The 19640-nt window shown below is 49.6% G+C and overlaps 1 protein-coding gene across 2 annotated transcripts in view; it reads right to left on the reverse strand.

Moving 5' to 3' along the window:
- Nucleotides 1–255: 255 nt before the first annotated feature.
- NEURL1B (neuralized E3 ubiquitin protein ligase 1B) overlaps nucleotides 256–19640 on the reverse strand; it is a gene marked incomplete at both ends in the record, with an annotated part of 95530 nt that continues 76145 nt past the window's right edge. For both annotated transcript variants that reach the window (XM_082005978.1, XM_082005979.1), the window contains 4 exons: nucleotides 256–500; nucleotides 1291–1416; nucleotides 2375–3082; nucleotides 5889–6449. In XM_082005978.1, coding sequence (XP_081862104.1) covers nucleotides 256–500; nucleotides 1291–1416; nucleotides 2375–3082; nucleotides 5889–6449 — 1640 coding nt within the window. The remainder of the gene's footprint in view (nucleotides 501–1290; nucleotides 1417–2374; nucleotides 3083–5888; nucleotides 6450–19640) is intronic.

Below are 19640 nucleotides of genomic sequence, written 5' to 3' on the forward strand. Positions count from 1 at the left end.
GGGTCAGGTCCAGACCGCGATTCCCCGGGTTCGCCCGTGGGCACACAGCCTGGCCGGCACAGCTGCTGTGCCCTTTGGCCCCACATGATCCTCAGCTCAATTTTATCCCTGAATTGTGCCCTACCAGTCAAATTAAGGAAACACAGATAACGAGCCACTTGATAACAACTGACCAGCACGATAACCCATAAGCAGGGACGGAAAGGCATGGTTACTGCTAGCGGCATTCCCCCTTCCTACAGCCCAAGCCGGGCACTAAGGGCGGTATATTTTAATAACATCTTTGATGACCCGTCGGCAGATTGGGCAGCAGGCATTGAGCTGCTTCTTCAGCTTAAGACCGCAGGTGTTGCAGAGGCACATGTGTCCGCAGGTGTAGATCACCGTGTCCACCTCACTGTCAAAGCAGACGGTGCATTCCCCGTTCTTGCTGCATGATGGCTCCGGAGGGGGGAAGACGGGAGAGATGGGGGGGCTCAGCGGGGAGCTGGGAGCAGTCACTGCAGAAGAGGAGGAAGGAATGAGATCATTTAGTCACCGGGATGGTGCAAACCTGACACTGCACAACACACACACACTCAAGGCAATTTTTAAGGCTCTTCCTTCCTTAGTCATTACCTGGTTGGTTTGGCCAAACAAACGGTATTTTAATTGGTAGCACAGGTACAGCTCCGGGCAGAGCCTGCCATCCCCTTTCTACAGATGGGGCAAGCACAGCTCGCCTGGGCTTCCCCAAGCAGGGCTGTGATTTTGCACGCCCGTTTCATGGTGTGGGTGTGCAGAGCTCCGCTCTCCCCGAAGGAGCCGTGCTCCACGCAGGGTGCTCCTGCGTTGCGCCAGCGTGGGCGGCTGCGGCACTGCACAACGGCAGCACGGGCAGGGGACGGTGCTGGGCAGGGCACCCTGGGCCGTCTGCCTGGGACCCAAACACCAACACATGAGCGGTTACGTGGGCATTGCAGGAGGGCAGTGGTCTGGGTGGTGCAAGACCCGCAGACATGATATCGCAGCCCCGCTACTGCGGCACTGCTGCTGCAGCAAGGGCAGCCGCGCAGGGACCACTTCTGTTAGACGGACTGATGCAGCAGGAAGCGACAGGCAGCCCCTGCTCAGGCTGTGAGCATCTTCCCACCGCTTTGTGTTTTCTTCCAATTATTTCTGTTGGCCTCGCAGGAGATGCACCACCTCCCCCCTAACCTTGCCCTGCTGTCTTACGTAGACCCAGCATCGTCCATCAGCCCCGACTCCTGTCTCGGCGCTGCCGGGTGCCGAGGGCTAGGCTCTCCTTACCGAGCGATGACTCTGAAGCAGACGACGACCTGTTGACGCTGAAGGCCATGTCCGAGTCGCTGTCATACTGCGAGCCGCCGGGGGATCCTGAGGGAGAGACGGTCACTGGGCTGGACTGCACAGTGCCTGCAAACACAGGAGACAGCTGAGCCCACCGCGGGGCCAGTGCACACCCAGACCCCAGCTAAATGCCCCTCAGCCCCGTGAGTTGCTCCCACCCCATGTGCGCAGGGTGCTTTAGGAGAAAGTCCAGCTGCTGGGTTAAGTGCTGCCCCTCAGGAGCAATGCAGGTGCGTGGTTTTGGATGCGACCTGCAGGGCCCGGACTTTGCTATGCCGTTCTACAATTTCTAGTCAGTGCTTCCGTGAAGTGACCATCAGGTTATCTGATGCCATCATTTGGGGTGTAAAGTCACTTCCCCGTGGTCCCGATCTTTCCAGCAGCAGCAGCCTCAAGCTATCACTGTCTTGCTGTCAGGTCAGGGGCAGCTGGGAAAGGGCGTTGGTTTAAATGAGAAAAACGTGCTTTACAAAGTCATCAACATCAGCTTTTCTGACAGAATCCTTAACAAGAGGCAAGGAGAAGCACTGTAACCAGTCACCAAATCAGCAGTGACATCTGATACCCAAGCTGTGGCAGTGCTTGGGGAGTGATTGCTGCCCATCAGTGCTTAAACCAGAGCTGTGCTCACAGAAATCATCGCCCTTACCAAGGCAGGAGTTTAATACCTGATGGCTGCAATAGTGGGTTTATAAAGAACCCTTTTTAAAAACAAACCCTCCAAAAGCCAGCCACTCACACTGCCCCCTCAGCCATACCTGCTGCTCTACCTGCTGCTTATTTTATCTCTCAAGTCTCATCATGTTCTGGGGGACTGATACAGGCTGCATACATCTATGTGACAGCTACCATGTCTCACTCAGTCTTGTTTGCAAACACAAGGTGAGATCAGGACCTGCCTACTCACGTCAGTGACCACCTGCTAAAGGCAACGCTGTGAATGCAAACCCGTAGCTCCCTTTCTGTCCCAGGGAACGTCACCAGCCGGGTCCTCCCCGTTATCATTTCTTTTGGCTGCACTTACCCAGTATTTTGAGCTGGTTGATTACACCATGGATTGTAAAAAACACCCAGAGAGACTGTGAGGTGTCCACGCACATTAGCATTCCTCGGCTGGCTCCGTTCACCCCGTGGTGCACCTCTCCGTTCGGCAAGACCATGAAACTGAGAATGTCGCCGCTGTTGAGGACCGGGAACGCTCGGTAAACCACCCAATACTCCTTGCGGTCCAAGAGGAAGTCCGGATCTGCTGGGAGCTCATTTGTCCGTAAAGTACTCGGATCACAAGAGGTGACGCCAAATGAAAGGGCCCCATAGTATGGCAACCCAAGATGTCCTACTTCCACAAAGAGGCTTTCACCGATGTGCAAAGGCCGGTCAGAAAACACCAAAGTCCTATTGCTTTCTTGCCAGTTGGTGCATGCAACCATTCGGTCCTGAGAAAAGGTGATGTCAGGTCCACGGGTGGGGTGGAACCGCAGGTCTGTGTCCAGGAAGGCTGGGACCCCCTGGGCATGCTGACGTCGGTTTGGGCAACAGGGGATGATGTGGTTGTCTGTCACAAGTCCTGGTACCCGACTTAGGTTTAGGTTTGCAATTTTGGCCACCACTTGATTATTCTCCAGTTCATTGTTATTGAAGTTGGCTGAATCATGGCTGCTCTGCGGAAGGCAAGCGCTGAGACGGGCAGTGCTGAGACGGGCAGTGGTCATGGTCTCTGCAAACATGCTGTCTGTGAGATAAACCCAGTGATAAGGGACATTAGAGTCAAGATACAATTACCTACTTTTATGGTTACAATTGTTATTATTTCAGCCTACAGATTATCTGAATTCTGTTCCTCTGAATGGAAAAACAATGGAAAAATTAGCCAGAGGTCAACCACTAATGAACAGCTAATGGTGGAGAGTCACATGTGGAGCAGGCACAGAAATAGCTGCGTCTTGGCACTAGCTGAGGAAAAACAAGTGTTTTGAAGTACCCATGTAATCTGTGAGCTCCTTGCATTGGTGAACTGGGAGAGGCTGGTGGTCCTACCAGCTTTCTCAGTAGAGGGGTCTAATAGCTTTGAGGTTACTCTGTAAAAGAAGGAAACATCTCAATACCTTGTTGTCCAAAGGTCTTGTGCAAGCCAAATCCACAATACAGTGAGGGGCAAAGGAGCACAGGCATGAATAGATATTCTTCTCACACTCCTTGTCATTGCCTTACAGCTGTGAGGTGTCTGGGCACAGGTGTGTCCAAGAGAGGTCATTTTACAAGAAGATTTCAAGCCTCGTATCTCAGGGGTGTTCACACCACTGCAGAGATTTTTCGTTGAGAGCTTGTCACAAAAGCTACTTGCTGCAGGTGTTACAAAGATTTTTACAGTTGAGAGCTATTTTCCCCTTTCACAGCAAAGGGAAAGTCAGGATGCTGAGTCTTATTTCATTTCCCAGATTTTCACCTTGGCCACGCCAGGCCAGGGGCGGATTAAGGTGTGGGGCAGTTCGGGAATGCCCTTCCTTCTAACTCCAGCACTGCTCGGGGTGGCTTGGATGCTTCACTCCAAAGGTAAGGCATTGACCAGCTGAGCAAAGTCAAAGCACATGGAAGTTAAGAGTGTGTATGAATGAAGCAAACTCCTGGTCTTCCCAAAGACGGAGAGGAGGGAAGCATCCCAGCACCAACACTGCCTGCTCCTCAGAGGAGAAAATCACCAGGCTGTTACCAAAGAAGAAAAAACACCCAAAATGCATCCAGCAGCTGCAAAGCAGAGGCTGCCTTTGCTCAGAAGCCTGTGCAGGAGAGGCCACCAGTGGAGGTTGATGGCTGGACCAGTTGCTTCTAGCAAGCACAGGGTATCTGGAAAGAAATGCTCCTACAGACAAGTAAGGCACATTCAAGCTTCATGATGCTGAAAGATGCATTTTGTGCACAAGTATTTGGGCTATATTTCACAGCTCTCGACTTGCAAAATTTTGGGAGGAAGAGACAGAGAGACAAACACGTCCGCTATGACACCACCATATCTCTGGCAAGGAGGCTGGGTCCCCTGGTGCCCCAGACGGCTGAGCATCGCCTTGATTCCTGGGGCAGTTTGTGGGGCTTGATACTTTGATCAAAAAAAAATCAGAGTATGGGTGCCCTCAGGCCAAGTCTTTCACTCTGCACACTTGGATGCTGCAGACCGAACTGGGGCATGGGGGGCAGAAATAAGCTGCATTTTATTTTTCTGACTATAATCTAATGAGGAAGAAGGACTGTTCTGGTGAAGCAGCTGCACTGGCCAACAGCAAACGCTCCTTCACCTCTGTGATGAGCACCAGAGGCTGGAGTGCATCGCAATTGCAAGTACAGGATAAGCTACTGGCAACGTTTAATTACACATTTGAGGCAGAGTAGGCAGAGCAAAGTGTTATTTATGTGTAGCCTTCTCGCCCGTAAAATAATTGGTACCATTCAGACGAATATGTGATGAAGCTGCCTGCCCACTGGACTAACCATTTCACAGCTTATCGCCGGTGTCTGCTCGGTGTGAGGATGGAGGCACCGTCCCCTCGAGCAAGTGCAGCTTAGTTTGGCTGCTAAAATTAAATCAGCTCCTAGGAGCCTCCAGCAAAGGGCAACACTCTTGTAGTTTAAAAGGATTCCCTGTGGTGTAGACCAGTTCAAAACATTCCATCTAACACTGAATTCACTTGAAATTTCAATGCTGTAAAAGTCAGGAAAGGAAAGTCATTCCATGGCAATCGGCTCGGTTTGCTAATGGGAACAAATTCATCCCCTCTTGCAGCCCTCCCCAAAGAGGATGCTTGTAAATCAGCCAGGCACCCCCTGAATGCAGCGACCTGCTTAGGCGTGAGGGGAGATGTGGCATGCGGTAGCAAGGATCCCAAAGCACACAGGAGCTCGTGCTACATTTTCTCATCACTCTTGAGCTGGAGGGCTGCATCCTGCGCTGCAGCCGGTGCTTTGCAGATGTACAGTGATGCCCGTGGCGGGGGGAAGGCTAAGCCGGGCTATGTCTGCAAACAGAGCTTGTTAAGCTGCCAGCCCAGGTGGGGACCAAGGCCACGTGTTCAGAGAGGGGCTGGGGAAGGGTGGCAGGAAATACTTGGGGAATGGGCCATAGTAGTTTTCCAGTGGACTGGCAGTAACTGGTAGCTGGGGAAGAAGAACTGGTCACTTTTGTCTCCTTGGTCCCAGGGACCTTGCTGTAAAGCAGCACCGTGTTTTTCCAGGCCGTAGCAGCACATCTAGCTGAGAAAAGGCTGGGTAAAGTTACGTGTAAAGATTTCCATCTAGCCCTTCACACAGCAGCTATAATGCACAGTCCTAGGGCCTTCCATCACTGACATTTCTGAAATATATTGCTTTCTGGATCCCCACTGCTGGCAAAAGAAAAACGGTTAATTTGAAGTACGAAACTAACAGTAAATTAATGTTCTTAAGTGTCCCATAGAAATGATCAACCAGATAGATCATGCATCTTTTCTCCATGATTATGCCTCTGTGGAAAGAGCAACCAGAAAAGCAAGCCAAAAACACACACTTACCTAGTATTTGCACTTCATGGGTAATTCCATAGACGTCTATGAGTGCCCAGAGAGGACCAGAAACTTTAATACCACAGTGAAACAATATTGGCTCCTCATCATTAATACTGTAGAAGACTCTCCCATGACGGTCAACCCAGAAGGCCAAGATATTGTCTCTCACAGCAAACCTCTCTGGCAAAGCTTTGGCCCAGTATCCGGGTCGGGTCACTAGGTCTGGACAGGCATACTTTGGTATGTCGTCAGAGCTCATCTGCGATGGGTCATGAATGGTGAAGCCGAAGCGTAGGGCCCCGCTCCAGCCATGGTGCACAGCCACCAGCTTCAGCCTGACTTTCTCATAGAGGTGGATGGGCCGGTTGGTGAAGGTGACCCCGTTGCAGAAACTGTTTCTCCGCGTGGCCTTGCGGGAGTGCGCGTCCAGACGCACGTTCTTGCCTTTGGCTTGGGAGTGGAAACGCGGGGGCTCCGTGATAGCGAGGACCGAGCGCCTCTCATGGCTGCTGTTGGGCAAACTGTAGTAGGGGCGGCTGGAGACGGAGCGGGTCTGGTGGCTTGTGTCTGCAAAAGGAGAAACCGGCAGCTCCGTCAGAAGTGCTTGACCTGAGCCCTGTGTTAACTCAGCCCTGGAAACTGCAACCGGCTTGCCACGCGTGCTGTGCATTACTCGCTGGGAACCACACTGTTTTATCTTAAAACGCTGTGCTTTTGTTGCACTGGTTTGGCCCTCAGCTTTATACAAATATAAGGCAAGTACGGCTCTTGGGGCAGAGGTTAGGCGGCTTCCCTTCTACGCCCTGCAAAGCTGGATGAAAACGAACGTCCTTTTGTTCCCATCAGATGCATCCTATTGCACTCGGAAAGGCCTAACACTTGTGAGACTGGCTCTGAGTTTCCTACTGACAATGCGTGTGCTGCTAAACCGCCTGCTGGTGGCCGGTCCCACCACCTCTGAGAATCGTGGCTGTTAAGATCAGAGATGAATGCAGATGTAGGATACTGCTTTTAGGGGCACATGCTGCCACTGGTTTCTCTGTCCCTTCGTTTTGTAATGATGAACGGGAGCTTTTGAACAACACAAATAAACCAAGACGTTTAGCAGCTGGAGTACTACTTCTGCGTCACCAGACTGTTGTTCTAAAACTTTCAACCCAGCCCCTGGTTCAGATATCAGGTGCAACTGGCACATTAAGGAACATTTCGTCCCGCAAAGCCTTGCCGTTACACAGAGCCTCCCATTTGAGCTCAAAGCACTTTATAAATGATGATTGTTTTCAGCTTCACAGCACCACAGATGGCACAGAAATCCTGCCATCCTCATTTTACAGATGGGAGAAGGAGGATTTATGGGTGAGATCTTGCAGCATTTAAAGTCAATAGCAATTTCAAGACCAATTTCAAGAAAAGCAGATTTGAGGCCTAAAGTGAAGTTCAGACAAGCGTGAAGCAGAAATGAAAAAAGCTCAACTTTTAATCTTAAGCCTTAGGTATAAGTTCTCTGAGGAGGAGACAATCTCTTTTGCATATTCCTGAACACACAGGGTCTTGCTCCAGGACCACGGCATTACAGGCACTTCGATCACCCCATTTCCCACCCACTCCACCTCTTCTCCTCTTTACACCCAGCTTTGTAGATTTTTAAAGCAAAAATGGAAGGCATCCTGGGTGCTCAAAGTCATCCTGTTAAATACAAAACTGCATCACATGCACACATTTCTTTTGAAATATTTTGCCACGTTTGAACCTTTAGAAGCCGCCTGCCTGGCCCTTCCTTCAAGCGGCTTCCTCCCCGTGTGTAACCCTTGGCTTTGCTTCATGACAAGGAGAGGATTTTCTGAAGCTTTTGTCTCTTGGAAAGAAACACCAGAAGATGCCCGGAGCTCAGCTGGGAAAGCTGGCCGGAGAGCTGCAGTTGCAGCTTCTTTTGCAAGCAGAACCACAGCAGGTAGGGCAGCGAGAGGCTGGGACTTGCGTTCATGTCTGAACTAACAGAGGCTCTAAGCAGCCGCTGCCTTTGCGAATGCAAGGGAAGAGGGGCCACAGGCAAGGTGTGAACACAGGATTAGCCCCTGAAATCAGGCATCTGGAGTCAGAGCTACAAAGGCAGAAAGCTCCTGTTTGCATCAAGACAAAAAGGACAGTCCTAAATTACGACAGGCAAACGCCGTCACTAAATAAAAGGTCTTTTGTGTCCCTTCATTTGTACTGCACGTGACTGTCGCTGCGTAGCACAAGGTAATGGTTAATCTCGTCGTACACTACTGTAAATACATACATCCTTGCCCCTACACCAGTGGGGGATTTGCCATTTCCATGCCCGGGCCATGAAAGCAGAGTCCTGGGGGAGACAGGGAGGAGAGAAGCCCCCCGGGTGTTAAATCCACTCGGGGCAGCCCCCCTGCCCGGCACAGCACCATCGCTGGCAGCATCGCTGCGGGCCAGGCTTCCCCCCGGGCTCTCCCAGTGCAGGAGGGGTTCCCTGGGTCTGCGGGGTCAGCCTTGGCCATGCTCGCAAGAGATATGGGTATTTCTCTTTGGTATTCCCAGGAGAAATCTCATTTTTTGCCTCCTGAAGAGCTAAAATGCAGAAGATGGCTGCTCTCAGCAGAGACCCACCCGCGGCTCGTGTGGGTGCTGCTCCATGTGTCTGCCTGCAAACGTTCCCGACAAATGGTGCTGCTGCAGAGGAAATACGGTTTGGGGTTTCCTCAGCAGAGAGAGGCATGGTGGCATGAACCCAGCCAGCACGCAGCGCTGGGCGAGTGACCCCGCGCAGCGAGAGGTGAATCCTCTCCTGGCCACGCTTGCCCACACCAGCTCCCCGTTTTTCATCTGGATTCACAGAGCCTTTGTGCCGTTCAGCTGGGACGTGGGTTAAGCGAAGCCACGGTCAGGTGCTGCTGGGATGGGGCTCCAGCGGGACCCGTGGGCTCAGTGCTGCTCTTTCACATCACACCCGCCTCGCTGGGCAACAGCCTCCCCGTGCAAGAAGCCCTCGTTTTATGATCCACTGAGCTGCATTTTCGCTAAAATGGTTAAAAATAACTCCCCTGAGAAAGAGTGCCCTCGCCTGAACGTCCCCGCGCTGGCCAGGAGGAGGGAGGAGGGAAGGGAGCTTTCCCCGCTGCCCGCTCGGCGAGCACAAGCCCGGCCTTCCCCCGCTGCGCGGCGCCAGCCCTCCTCCCGCCTCGGCCTGCCGCGGGCAGCACTCGCGTAAAGGCCGGAGGAGAAGCTCTCCGGCACGGCTGCCGGGCAGGTCCTTCTCACGCCGCTGTCGGCAAGCGCGGAGGACCGCGGCGGGAGCGACGGTGACAGCAGCATGACTGACAGAAGAGCGATGACACGGGCACCCACTTCAAACGCAGCTTTGGGTCCACCCCGCCAGAGAGGAACTTGGGGCCAGCGTTTGACTTTTGTTTTGTTTTGTTTTTTTTTTTTAAAAACAGGAAAGCATATTGTGCCTAAACAATAGGAAAGTCTCCAGAAGGAAATGAATGGATAATTTATTTATAACGCCGTTCCCCCCTCACATGAACACCTGCCGGTTGCCACCAGGAATAAAGCCTGAGATAACCCAAGGCAGGGGAGGCAGAGCTTTCCCACTGAAACACGCCTGAAGCCGAGCTTGGGCATGTGCTTTACTCATTACGTACTGATGGGGACGAGGCAAGCTCAACAGGATGTTTGTGCCTTTGGATTGCCCTAATTTGCGGCTCGGCTTCCATAATTTGGATCACGTTTCAGTCCCTCTGCTATTTCTCCAAACGTTCCCCTCTCCTGCCTGTGCTTTCCTACCCAAAAGACCATCAGTGGGATAATGACAGCCAAGCTCGTGGCAGAAATGCCACCCTACCCAAGGGTGCCAAGAGCTACGCCAACTCTTTGTCCAGCTATGAGATTCCTACAACGCTTCGAGCAAGTAATTTCTTCTCTTCATGCCTCACTTCCCTGCCTAAGAGAGAGCAATGGTATTCCTCCACCTCGCAAAAAGCTAAAAGGATTAAAGATGCAAGGTTCTCAAATACGTCAATCCCTGAGCCCCGTAAGCATGTCAGCAGGCTGGCTAGACCATCAAATGGGACAGGAACCCACTGGGTCCCCCGGGTGATGTCTTGAGGTCCCATCCAGCATTTCGCTGCTTTTCATTCCAGAGTTTTCCATCTTTCAGGCAAACACGATGCTTGCAGCATGAGTCCCTCAAACGCATGAGCTTTTTTGAAGCATGAAGCAACATGCTTCAGCAAGTATGAAGTAAGCCAGGAAAACGGAAGAAAAAGCTGAACCGAAGGATTAAGGATGGTGTAGGGCTCCTCACTGAAACCTGCAAAAGAAACCCTTTTGGCAAGGCAGCATTTCCATCCACATCTTTATGGTGTCACACTGAAACAGACTTGGGTTATGGGGGCCCATGCTCTCAACTGCAAGTAGCTATTGCACATCTGAAACTTCACCTGCTTTCCGAAAGGCCAGCACATTTCTTAGGTTATGCTGACCTTTGGAGAGGTATTTTAGCAAACATGCACTCTGCATTTCACAAAGGTACAGCAGGCAGACCCTGGACAAATTCCACATATTTATCATGGTTCCAGTTCTAAAAATAAACATTTTTTTCACCCATTTGTTCACAGCATCGGGTTTGCTATGGCACTGTAATCCCACTGACAGCAGCAGACAGAATTCAGAACAAGAGCCCTCTCCAAGGCTGCTGCTCCCTGGGGCATGGGATGGAGGAGGCTGCTTAGCTGGGGAGTTGACCTTAAGGCAGATTGATCCTGTCTTCGCTTGCCCAAACAAGCCAGCCAGGAATAACGTCACAGAAAGCCCGAAAATGAGGGAGAAGAGAATAACGTCCAAGGAGACCAGAGCTCCAGCAGAGAGCTGCAGCGAGGGCAGCCTGACAGTCGGAGGAGGAGAGCACTGCCTTCCCGACGCGCCACGGGAAATCCTCGGTCTCTCTTAACCCTACAACCGCTGCACCAAGAGACGTTCCCTGGGTCCCACAGCCCTTTCCCGAGGACCCCCTCCAGGTAAATCCGTGACAAAAGACGCGCAGGATCACAAGGCAAGCAAATTACAGGGCAGCCAGGTGCCAAGCAGGGATGCATGGGGGATGAAGCAAGGATGTCAAGGGAACAGGAATCACTGGGACCACTACCCCGCGGGTGAACGGCTCACAGGAGATCCAGCTCATCAGCACGCAGCTGGAGTGTGGTCGCCCCGTGTTGTTCAGGGAAAAGGCTGACAGGTAGCAGCGTGCAGCCTGAAATCTATCTATTAACGCTCGCTGCACAGGCGAAAGGGAATCCACCCAACACGCCTGCGTCTTATCTTTATGGCCGCTGCTTTATCTGTAACATTAGAACTTTTTCCTATTACAGTGGATAGATAGTTCGCTGCTGCTGCAACAGCCCTGTTGAACATTAAACACGGTGTCTGGAGAGAGGGGGCAGGTGGCTTTTGCTTTGAAACAGGAAAATCCCAACGGTGGGGACAATGGGGTCAAGTTTACTGCATGGTCGTAAGCTTGTAGAAACAACCCTCGTGGACCGAAAGTCAACCACAGTGCAGTCCAGTAAAAGCACGGTCCTCGCCATGCTCATCCCACTGCATCCTTGCTGTCGGAGACGATGCAGCTGCCCGCGGGCGCGCGGGCTGGAGCCTTGCCGGAGGCTGGAAGAAGCAGGCTCGGCTGTTACTGCAGATAACAAACGTTAACAGTAACACGAAACAGGATTCTGCGATCTTATCTTCTGAGAACAAGAGATAAAAATCTGTTCACATATAAATTTAGTGCACTGCCTAGACATTTTTTTTTTTTAAATACAGAAAATGTGTCGGGGAGCTCTGCGGGAAGCACTGGTGTCACCTATTCCACGCTCACCAGTGTGAATTTGTGATGTTAGGCTACCAAATCCACTATAAGGCTGCTATAAAAAATTGGCCTCATTTCCGAACATCCTACTGGCTCAAACACTGGAAAACTCAACATGACAATTAATAAATATCCCTCATTTAAATTCCTGTGGTTTGCATGACCAATCCAGAGCCCTGTTTTGATGTAAAGTTCTCCCTGCCTGGTTCTTTAACCCAAGACAAACCCCACATGGTTCAGTTTTAATATATTGACACAGAAATTGAAGCATTAGGGGGAGACTGAAAGAGCCTGTAGTGAATTGCAGGAAATGTGAGATTTTTTTAAGAGACTAATTTGGGAAGGAGGGGAGGAGGAAAGACAGAAGTTGTTTTTTCATTAAAAGAAGGTGTGTTGTGGCACTGAGGTTAACTCTCAATGCAAATATCTAATGGACACATAATATTTTTCTTTGCAAAACAGTCTAGAAAAATCCCTGGCAGAGAACAGGGATTGACTTTAGCTCACAAAATCAAGTTGTACCTGCCTCCATGAGGATTTTCAAGTGAGAAAACCCTCTTGCTTCTGTGGCTAACGCTTGAAAACAAACATTTTATGGGGAATTTAAAAAGAAAGCTAATTTTTTTCTAGGTGGAGGCTAATGACACATTTATTCTGGGCTTCTAGACCAGCAGAGAGGTATTTCCCAACAGCATTAGGCAAAATCCTTTCGTTTTGATCTTTTTTCTCAAACCAGCAAACATGGGCAAGTCCAGCAGGACCTTGCAGTATTTTCCAGGCTGCTCCATCCCCTGTCTCCCACCATGTCCTCAGGAAACGAGCTCCTGCATCACTGCTCCTTCCAAATTAAGCCCTTTCCTTGCAGTGGGGAGCTCATACAAATGCAAACTTCAACATTATTTAAAAGAGCGGCTGCCTTGACAGGAAAGCCAACGCCAGGCGTTAGCTCTCCTGGGTAACTGAACATCATATCATGACACCACCATTGGATCCAAAAGATAACAAGTGCAGCTGAAACACCAATGTCTCTCTCCAAGATCCACCAGCTGGCTTGAAGCAGAAAATAAACCAGACAGAAGGCCTGCTCCAAGGATGCAAAGTGCTGATAGCAAATCTTCCACGACCTAGAAGTGATCACAGAGCCCCAAAGACTGGGGAGAGCCAGCGCCCTCCCAGATCAGGCAGGGATACTCTTCTAAGCCACTTCCAGACCTTCTGCTTGACTTTGCTTTTTGGTGGCAAAGGAAATCAAACTTGACCCAAAGAAAGCCAGTGAACGACACTGACAGTGTGGCATTTTCGGAGCTAAGTGGGGAGCCCTGAGCTAAACCAATATGGTCTTGCAGATCAGGCTATAGAAGCAGGGTCTGCTATCAAAAAATCTACTGTTGGGTCTGCAAGTATAGGTAAGTAGACCTGCGCTCACCTCCGTCTCCCTGTTCCCCCGCCTCTCTCCTGTTGTGCCTCTCACTGCGTGCACGCATGAATTTTGCTGCAAAGTTGGCCCCATCTTTATTACAGGCTTTTAGTTCTCCTGCATATAAATAGCGCTAAGAATACACAGAAGCCAGCGATTAAGCACAGAAAAAAACCTCCTCTCTCCCGTATTATTAGCAAATCTGGGTCAATGAGTCTGCAACTCTGGTAACAAATTCTTAGACTTGGTTAATGAAAGACAGAGCAAGAGCGAGCAGGAGAGGGATGGCGAAAAGGCAGGGTTCATGCCATAATCCCCGCTTAAGTCTTTTGGTGCAAGCGATGAAAGCAGCGGCATGATAGATGAGGAGCTTTGGAACTGGCACGACTTATTGTGATCCGTTATATGGACCCGACACCCAAGTCCACTGTCTTGTGTCAGTCAGAAGGCCATGCTCATGAGCCAAAGAGCTTTGAAAGATGTCAGGGATTTGAAAGTCATAAAATATGGGATGCAAAGCTAGATGAAACTTTTTGGCTACTGGCTAAAGATAAAAACATCTTGTCAAAAATAATCAGTCAGCCACTCTTACTGGAATTTTTGGACTATGTTCTCACTAATATGCTGCATATGCATCGCATATGATTTCACACACCAGGAGAGCAAACCTGTGCCTCTTACTTGATGTATTATGTTTTTGCAGAATTGTTTCCTTCTTTAGAAAGTTACGTTTAATTTGGGGAGAGCAGAGAGCTGCTCAGCTCACTTTATCTTCTAGTCCTAAACTCAGAGTCCATAGCACAGTTTTGGGAGGTGATCAAAAGCAATGAGAAGTAAGCAGTTGACATCTGTTTAAGCAACTCCACAAATGGTTTCTGAGGACTGCTAGGTTGGGAGACTAAATATTTTCCAAATCTAAATGCTCAGCTTGTCAATCTGTGATTAAAATATGTATGTTTGTGATTTATTATTTTCACTGTTTTCTAGAAACAGACAATAAAGTGCACCATAAAGCGGAGAGCACTAGAAGGTGTAACACTTCAGGCTGGAAAGACTGGTCTGGAGGAATGAACTCAGCTGGAGAGCCAAAGATGGGAGGAGAGGAGCAGGGATGTGGATAAAAACCCTCATGTTCTCTGGGGAGGTTGGGTTCTGCTTTAATTTACTAAATTCATACAGAAATGGGGTCCAATTTCCATGGATTTACAATACTGAACTATTTTTTTTTGATGGCTGTTGATGGCAGGTCTGAGGCCCACTACCATCTTCTGATGCATCAGTTTCGTTAAATCAAGTGCATTGTGCTCACTGCAAGTTAAACCCAGCTTAGAAGGCCAACATCCAAGGATCCCATTTCAACAGTGGCTTTGCTGTTATGTCAAGCACCATTTTCCTTGTGCATTCCCTTCTTCCACAGCCTGACTCAAGGACAGTCCCACAGTACATGTGTCAGGGTGCCTTTTTCTCTGATGACTGCTCCTACAGTCATTAGAGACTTTGTCTTCAGTGCTCTGCAGTGTGGCTCAAGTATGGATTTTCGTGGCATCAAGACAGACACAGAGATATTCTTAATTTTATAGGATATTGTGTCACTAGGGTCTGTCCCAGAGATCCCTTCCCCTTCCTCCCTGCTCCAGGCCAGCACTGTTCACTGCTGCAGCAGAGACCACAGACACAGCCTAAAAGCAGCCCAAGAGACCCAAAAAACCTGCTGTGTTAGTGAGTGCTGCCGGTCCCTCAAGGCTTGAGGCCACCACGTGGCTCTAACTTTGAGGTGGGGAGGGACCCATCTGTTGTGTCTACAGGAGACCCATCGTGTGTTCCTGATTAATCACACTGCACAGAAAAGATCCTAGCTAGAGTATTTTTCACAGATTAGGAAACAAATCTGGATTTGTCTCCTTGCCCCCAATTCCTCTCCATTCATTCATTCTTCACTTCCAAGACAACTTTTCCCCTCTAGACAGTGCAAAGAGCTCAGAACTCTTTTTTCTGAGCAATGCTTTACCTTTAAAAACCATTGTTCTGAACCAGTGTTTTCATTTTCCAATCACAACTGTGATTTGTTGAAGAGCTACAAGAACACGTGAGTGGCGTAATCACCGACGTTGAAACAACACATGCCCTCACCCCCTCCCCTCACCGCCAGAGGAGCACGTAATGACCATTAATGCAAATAGACTCCCTGTGCCATCGAACCTCTTTTCTTCTGACCAGCTGTACCAAGTCATCTGCACTGGGGATTTATAAATAGTGACCCTGTCATTCCAATGTTAATGGCTTTTAATGAAGCGGGAGAACGAAATGCATTCCCTTTTAATATCCTCAGAGAAGCGATTTTATTCCATCCCATGGTTTCAATACAGGGCTCATGGAAAGAGCGCCGGAGCTTGGCACATCCTTCCCACAGCCCGTCAATGTGTCGCTTCCAGCACAGACAGGAACAAAAAGAGGGAAAGAATTTTGTTGTCTCCCTGATGCAGGAAACCCACCCATTCCCTACAGACAGGCAGCGTCACGGCTCTGCACCAGGAGGGCAGCTTGTGAAACAGGGAGAAAAAGAGACCTGAAAGTAATAGTGGCAATTTAGCTTCGCTTTCGATGTATTGTTCTCGGAAAACACCCTAAAAGCCCCTGTTTACGTTCTATTCATCCCTCTGGATTTGGACTGAATACAGTTTATCCTTGTGCCCTTCCCACCTCCAGAACTCATGCTTGCAGAAAGGCCAGTCCATAAGACGTGCTGGCAGAGCCCTCCCCGGGTCCGCGTGCGTACCGTACTGTACCACGCTGCCGCTGGGCTGTGCCGCGGGAGGCGCGGGTGGGGTGCGTGGTGCCGGAGCCCAGACGCGTTACCAGCTGCGCGTTTCCCATGCTCGGTAAAAACGCAAGAAAACCTTCCTGTAAGCGTGGGAATTGTCCAGCGCCGGGACTACAGAGCAAGAAAAGCTGCGGATGAAGGGCGAGATCAGCACTCAGGGCGATGCTACAGGTGCAGAAAGGAGAACCTGACCATTGATTTCTGCCTTCAACTTTTTCCAAGAAAACCTTATGATAAAAGGAACAAACCTGCTACTTTTCTTTGCCTCAAATTTGTTACAGAAGCCTCTTTCGTCTTTATCTCCTCTCTTCATAGTGGTTCTAAGGGCCTCTTTTTTTTTTTCCCCCTCCTAATTACAACTTCTCTGTGCTCAAAGGACAGGAAAGTATTCAGTTTAAAAGTAAAAAAAAACGGTGGAGCTATTTCTGTCCAAACAGGGGTGGATAACCAGAGAGCCATTAGAATTAACAGTGGCACCCATACAGGGCTTTTGATCTGTCCTAAGGGAGCCGCAAAACCAGAGGAAAAGGGGAAAAAAGGCCTCTAGGAAGATGTTCTTTCCAGCAAGCCCTGCTCCCAACATGGTGCAGCATTTTTAAACGTTGTCCACAGTTCCTTTTATATTTACACACAGTTTAAACAGTGATCTGGCAGCGAGAGGGGAAAATGCTTTGGGAGGAACACATGGCTGAGGAAGCTAAATAAAGAAGTGGCCAGGTCTTCAATCATCCTATATTTTATATATACAAAGCCTGTGATTCCACTAAGCTTTTCCGAAACAATATGTAAAGACTCCAAAACAGGGCAAAGGGATGGGAATAACTGGTTATAATTAAATTGGGGGGGGGGGGGGGGAAGTACAGCTCTTCCACTCTGCCAGGCTAGTTTCCCTGCAGGCATGGCAAAGCACAAAAGGATTTTTGGTGGTGGGAGCCGTAATGGGTTACAAGTAACTGCACAGGGGCTGAGTCCAGCCTGTGCTGGGTGGGCTGGTGCTTGAGGCCAACACTCTCCCAGCAGGGAGGTCTTAAATAAATTTAATACTGGCCAAACTCTCATTTCAAGTGTTCTGAAGGGCTGGCGACTTCACTCAATTCATGAACAGTCCAACCTGTAAAATAATATTAAATATTTTCTTGGCTGTTTTAGTTAATGTTCAGACAAATAGCCTGTAGCTTTCTTCTAAATACAGTACATCTTCAGAAATAAAACCGAAAGTCTTTAAAGGGGGGGGGAAGAAAGTGAAAGAAAGAAGATGAGAGTTCTTTGCTGGTCCAAAACCAGAGGAAAACATTCCACTAAAAAAAGATGCATCCTTTTTTCCTTGGTTGAAATTTTTTTAAATGCATAGTTTTCTGCTAAGCTATGAAGCCAGTCTGAGAGGCAGGTGGTTGTGCAACACTTGGCTGCTGCATGGCTGAGCTGTGAGATCCTTTTCCATGATATTTACAGGAATTAATAAGAGGAAACAAGAGCCACTTGAAGACATTAAAATGTCCAAACAAAAGAAAACACAGTCATACCGTTACTGGACACACAATGACCTCAGCCCCTTTCTTCATCTCAAATGTCATCGATTATTTCAACACAAAAAGGATTTGAGCAAGAAAGGTTTATTTTTAAGCCTCCATGTCAATCTTCTTAACACCAGTGGGATTTGATCCCAGCACATCTAAGTCAACATTTTTCTCCCTTTGCTCTCCCTTTGTGCTACCCCAGCTGAGAGATGATAAAGGCAGGTGAACCAAGGAAATCTCCAGATGAGAGAAAATTCCTTGCATTGGTGAAGATAAATGCCAGCTTTTTTGGCCAGAAAAACGCCAAAGTCTTTTTTTGCTCCCTCCCCTGGAGGAAGGAAACGCTCCCAAGAGTTGGGGCAAATGTGTGAATAATAGAGCAAACAAACAGCCCTGCAACCTCAACAGTGATCGCCCACGGACGCCTGCCTGCCAGGGGAGGTCAGGGCAATATGAAAATTTTTCGGTTTTCCCACCTTTTAAGGTGGAGCCTGGACCACCGTTGGGCAGAGCACACTTGGTCAATGCCTTCAAAACAGTTTACTGCAGAGCTGAAGCTGTTGTTATTTTTATAGCTGCCTTTCTTACTTTTTTTTTATTTTCATAGATCATTTACACCTATAAAACCCCACTGTACAGTGAAACAGCACACTCCTTAGTAACTATGGAATTGGAAATTTTAGAAATCCCACATGAAATGATATAAACAGCTGTCTAAAATCTCCTATTTCCACCCAGATGGCTCTTGTTTCAATTAACCGAATCAAACTAATTCAGAGTCACTCACTGGCCTTGTTAGGACTTACTTGGAAAAACACACCTATAAATCACATATGAAAAACTGTGGAGAGAAAGAACTTTGGGCGGTTCTTTTAGTTCTTTCTTTTTTCTTCTTTCCTTGGTAGAACAAAATTTTATTACCAGACAAAAAATATACAATTACGTGTTGACAGCTGACAGCCTCTGGTGGCTGTGGCCACAATAAAACCCAGGCAGCAGCACGACTACACGCTGCCCCTCCTCTTCTTCAAAATAGATGGCACTGAGTGTCTCCCATGCTGCGTGTGCCACCTGCACCATCTCCCAGGGACTTCTGAGCTGGAAACGTGCTGGAAAAGGGATGCCAAATGCACGGAAGGCCTGAAGTCATCAAAACGGACCCACGCAGGGGCTCTCCCTGGTCCCAAATCCACCAGACACTGGGCGTTACGGGTGCCGCTGCTCACAGAGTGCCCTCTGGAAATACCAGATCGGAGCAGTCACTTGAAGAGCTGCAGGAAAACCCTCTCCTAAGCAACTCACTCATGGCAGCGATCTGCTGCTGGCAGAAGGAGAGAGGCTCAGCTTCCCCGAAATCTCCCCGCATCCCACAGAAAGGCACGTTCCCCCCGAGCGGGCACGCTCCCGCCCGCCCAACCCCTCGTCTGCCAGCACATCGAGGAATTGGCTTCAGCTGAAGGGAACTGCACTCAAGACGTCTAAAAATAACGCTGAAAATCATCTGAATGGCAGTGGCCAATGTCCACCCTGGCACAGCTCTGTCGGCTCGGGTCCACGGAGGGCTTCCGGCACCAACGTGCTGCATGTGCCACAGCAAGGTGTGCGTGCACTTCGGTACGTCTCTGAGCTTCTCCTGATGGACAGGCAGACCAGAGTACCCACCAAAGGCAAACTTATCGCCCTTTGCTGGTGAAACCAGCCTGCTGCTTTCAAGAGCTGCTCATGGCAGATACTAGGAGTGGCACTGTCCTCAGCATCACCCTGGGCTGTACACCACACCCCAAACGCCTGCCCCGACCTAGCCCTCCTTACTCCTTTCATTTCCCATGCTTTTGTGCATGCTGAGATGCACTCAAAACCCCTGGTTCCCAATGAGACAGCCCCTTCACTAGCACCGCAGCAGGGTTTTTTTCAGACAGAGCCTGGGACGTGGGAGCAGCAAACCTTCTGCCCATCGACAGCCCCAGGGCGGAGCACGTGCCTGCCTGATCGCAGCAAATTCAGGGATGCTTTCCAGCACACCTTCCTACGCCTGCAGAGCTCGGTGAGACGGCAGTATGTCCTCCACTGCCCCTTTAGGTTTATTCTAGGCCACCCTGGTCAAGTAGAATCATCAGCAGGAATG

The sequence above is a fragment of the Phaethon aethereus genome (genome assembly GCF_964289735.1).
Source record: "Phaethon aethereus genome assembly, chromosome: 14".
NCBI lineage: Eukaryota > Metazoa > Chordata > Aves > Phaethontiformes > Phaethontidae > Phaethon > Phaethon aethereus.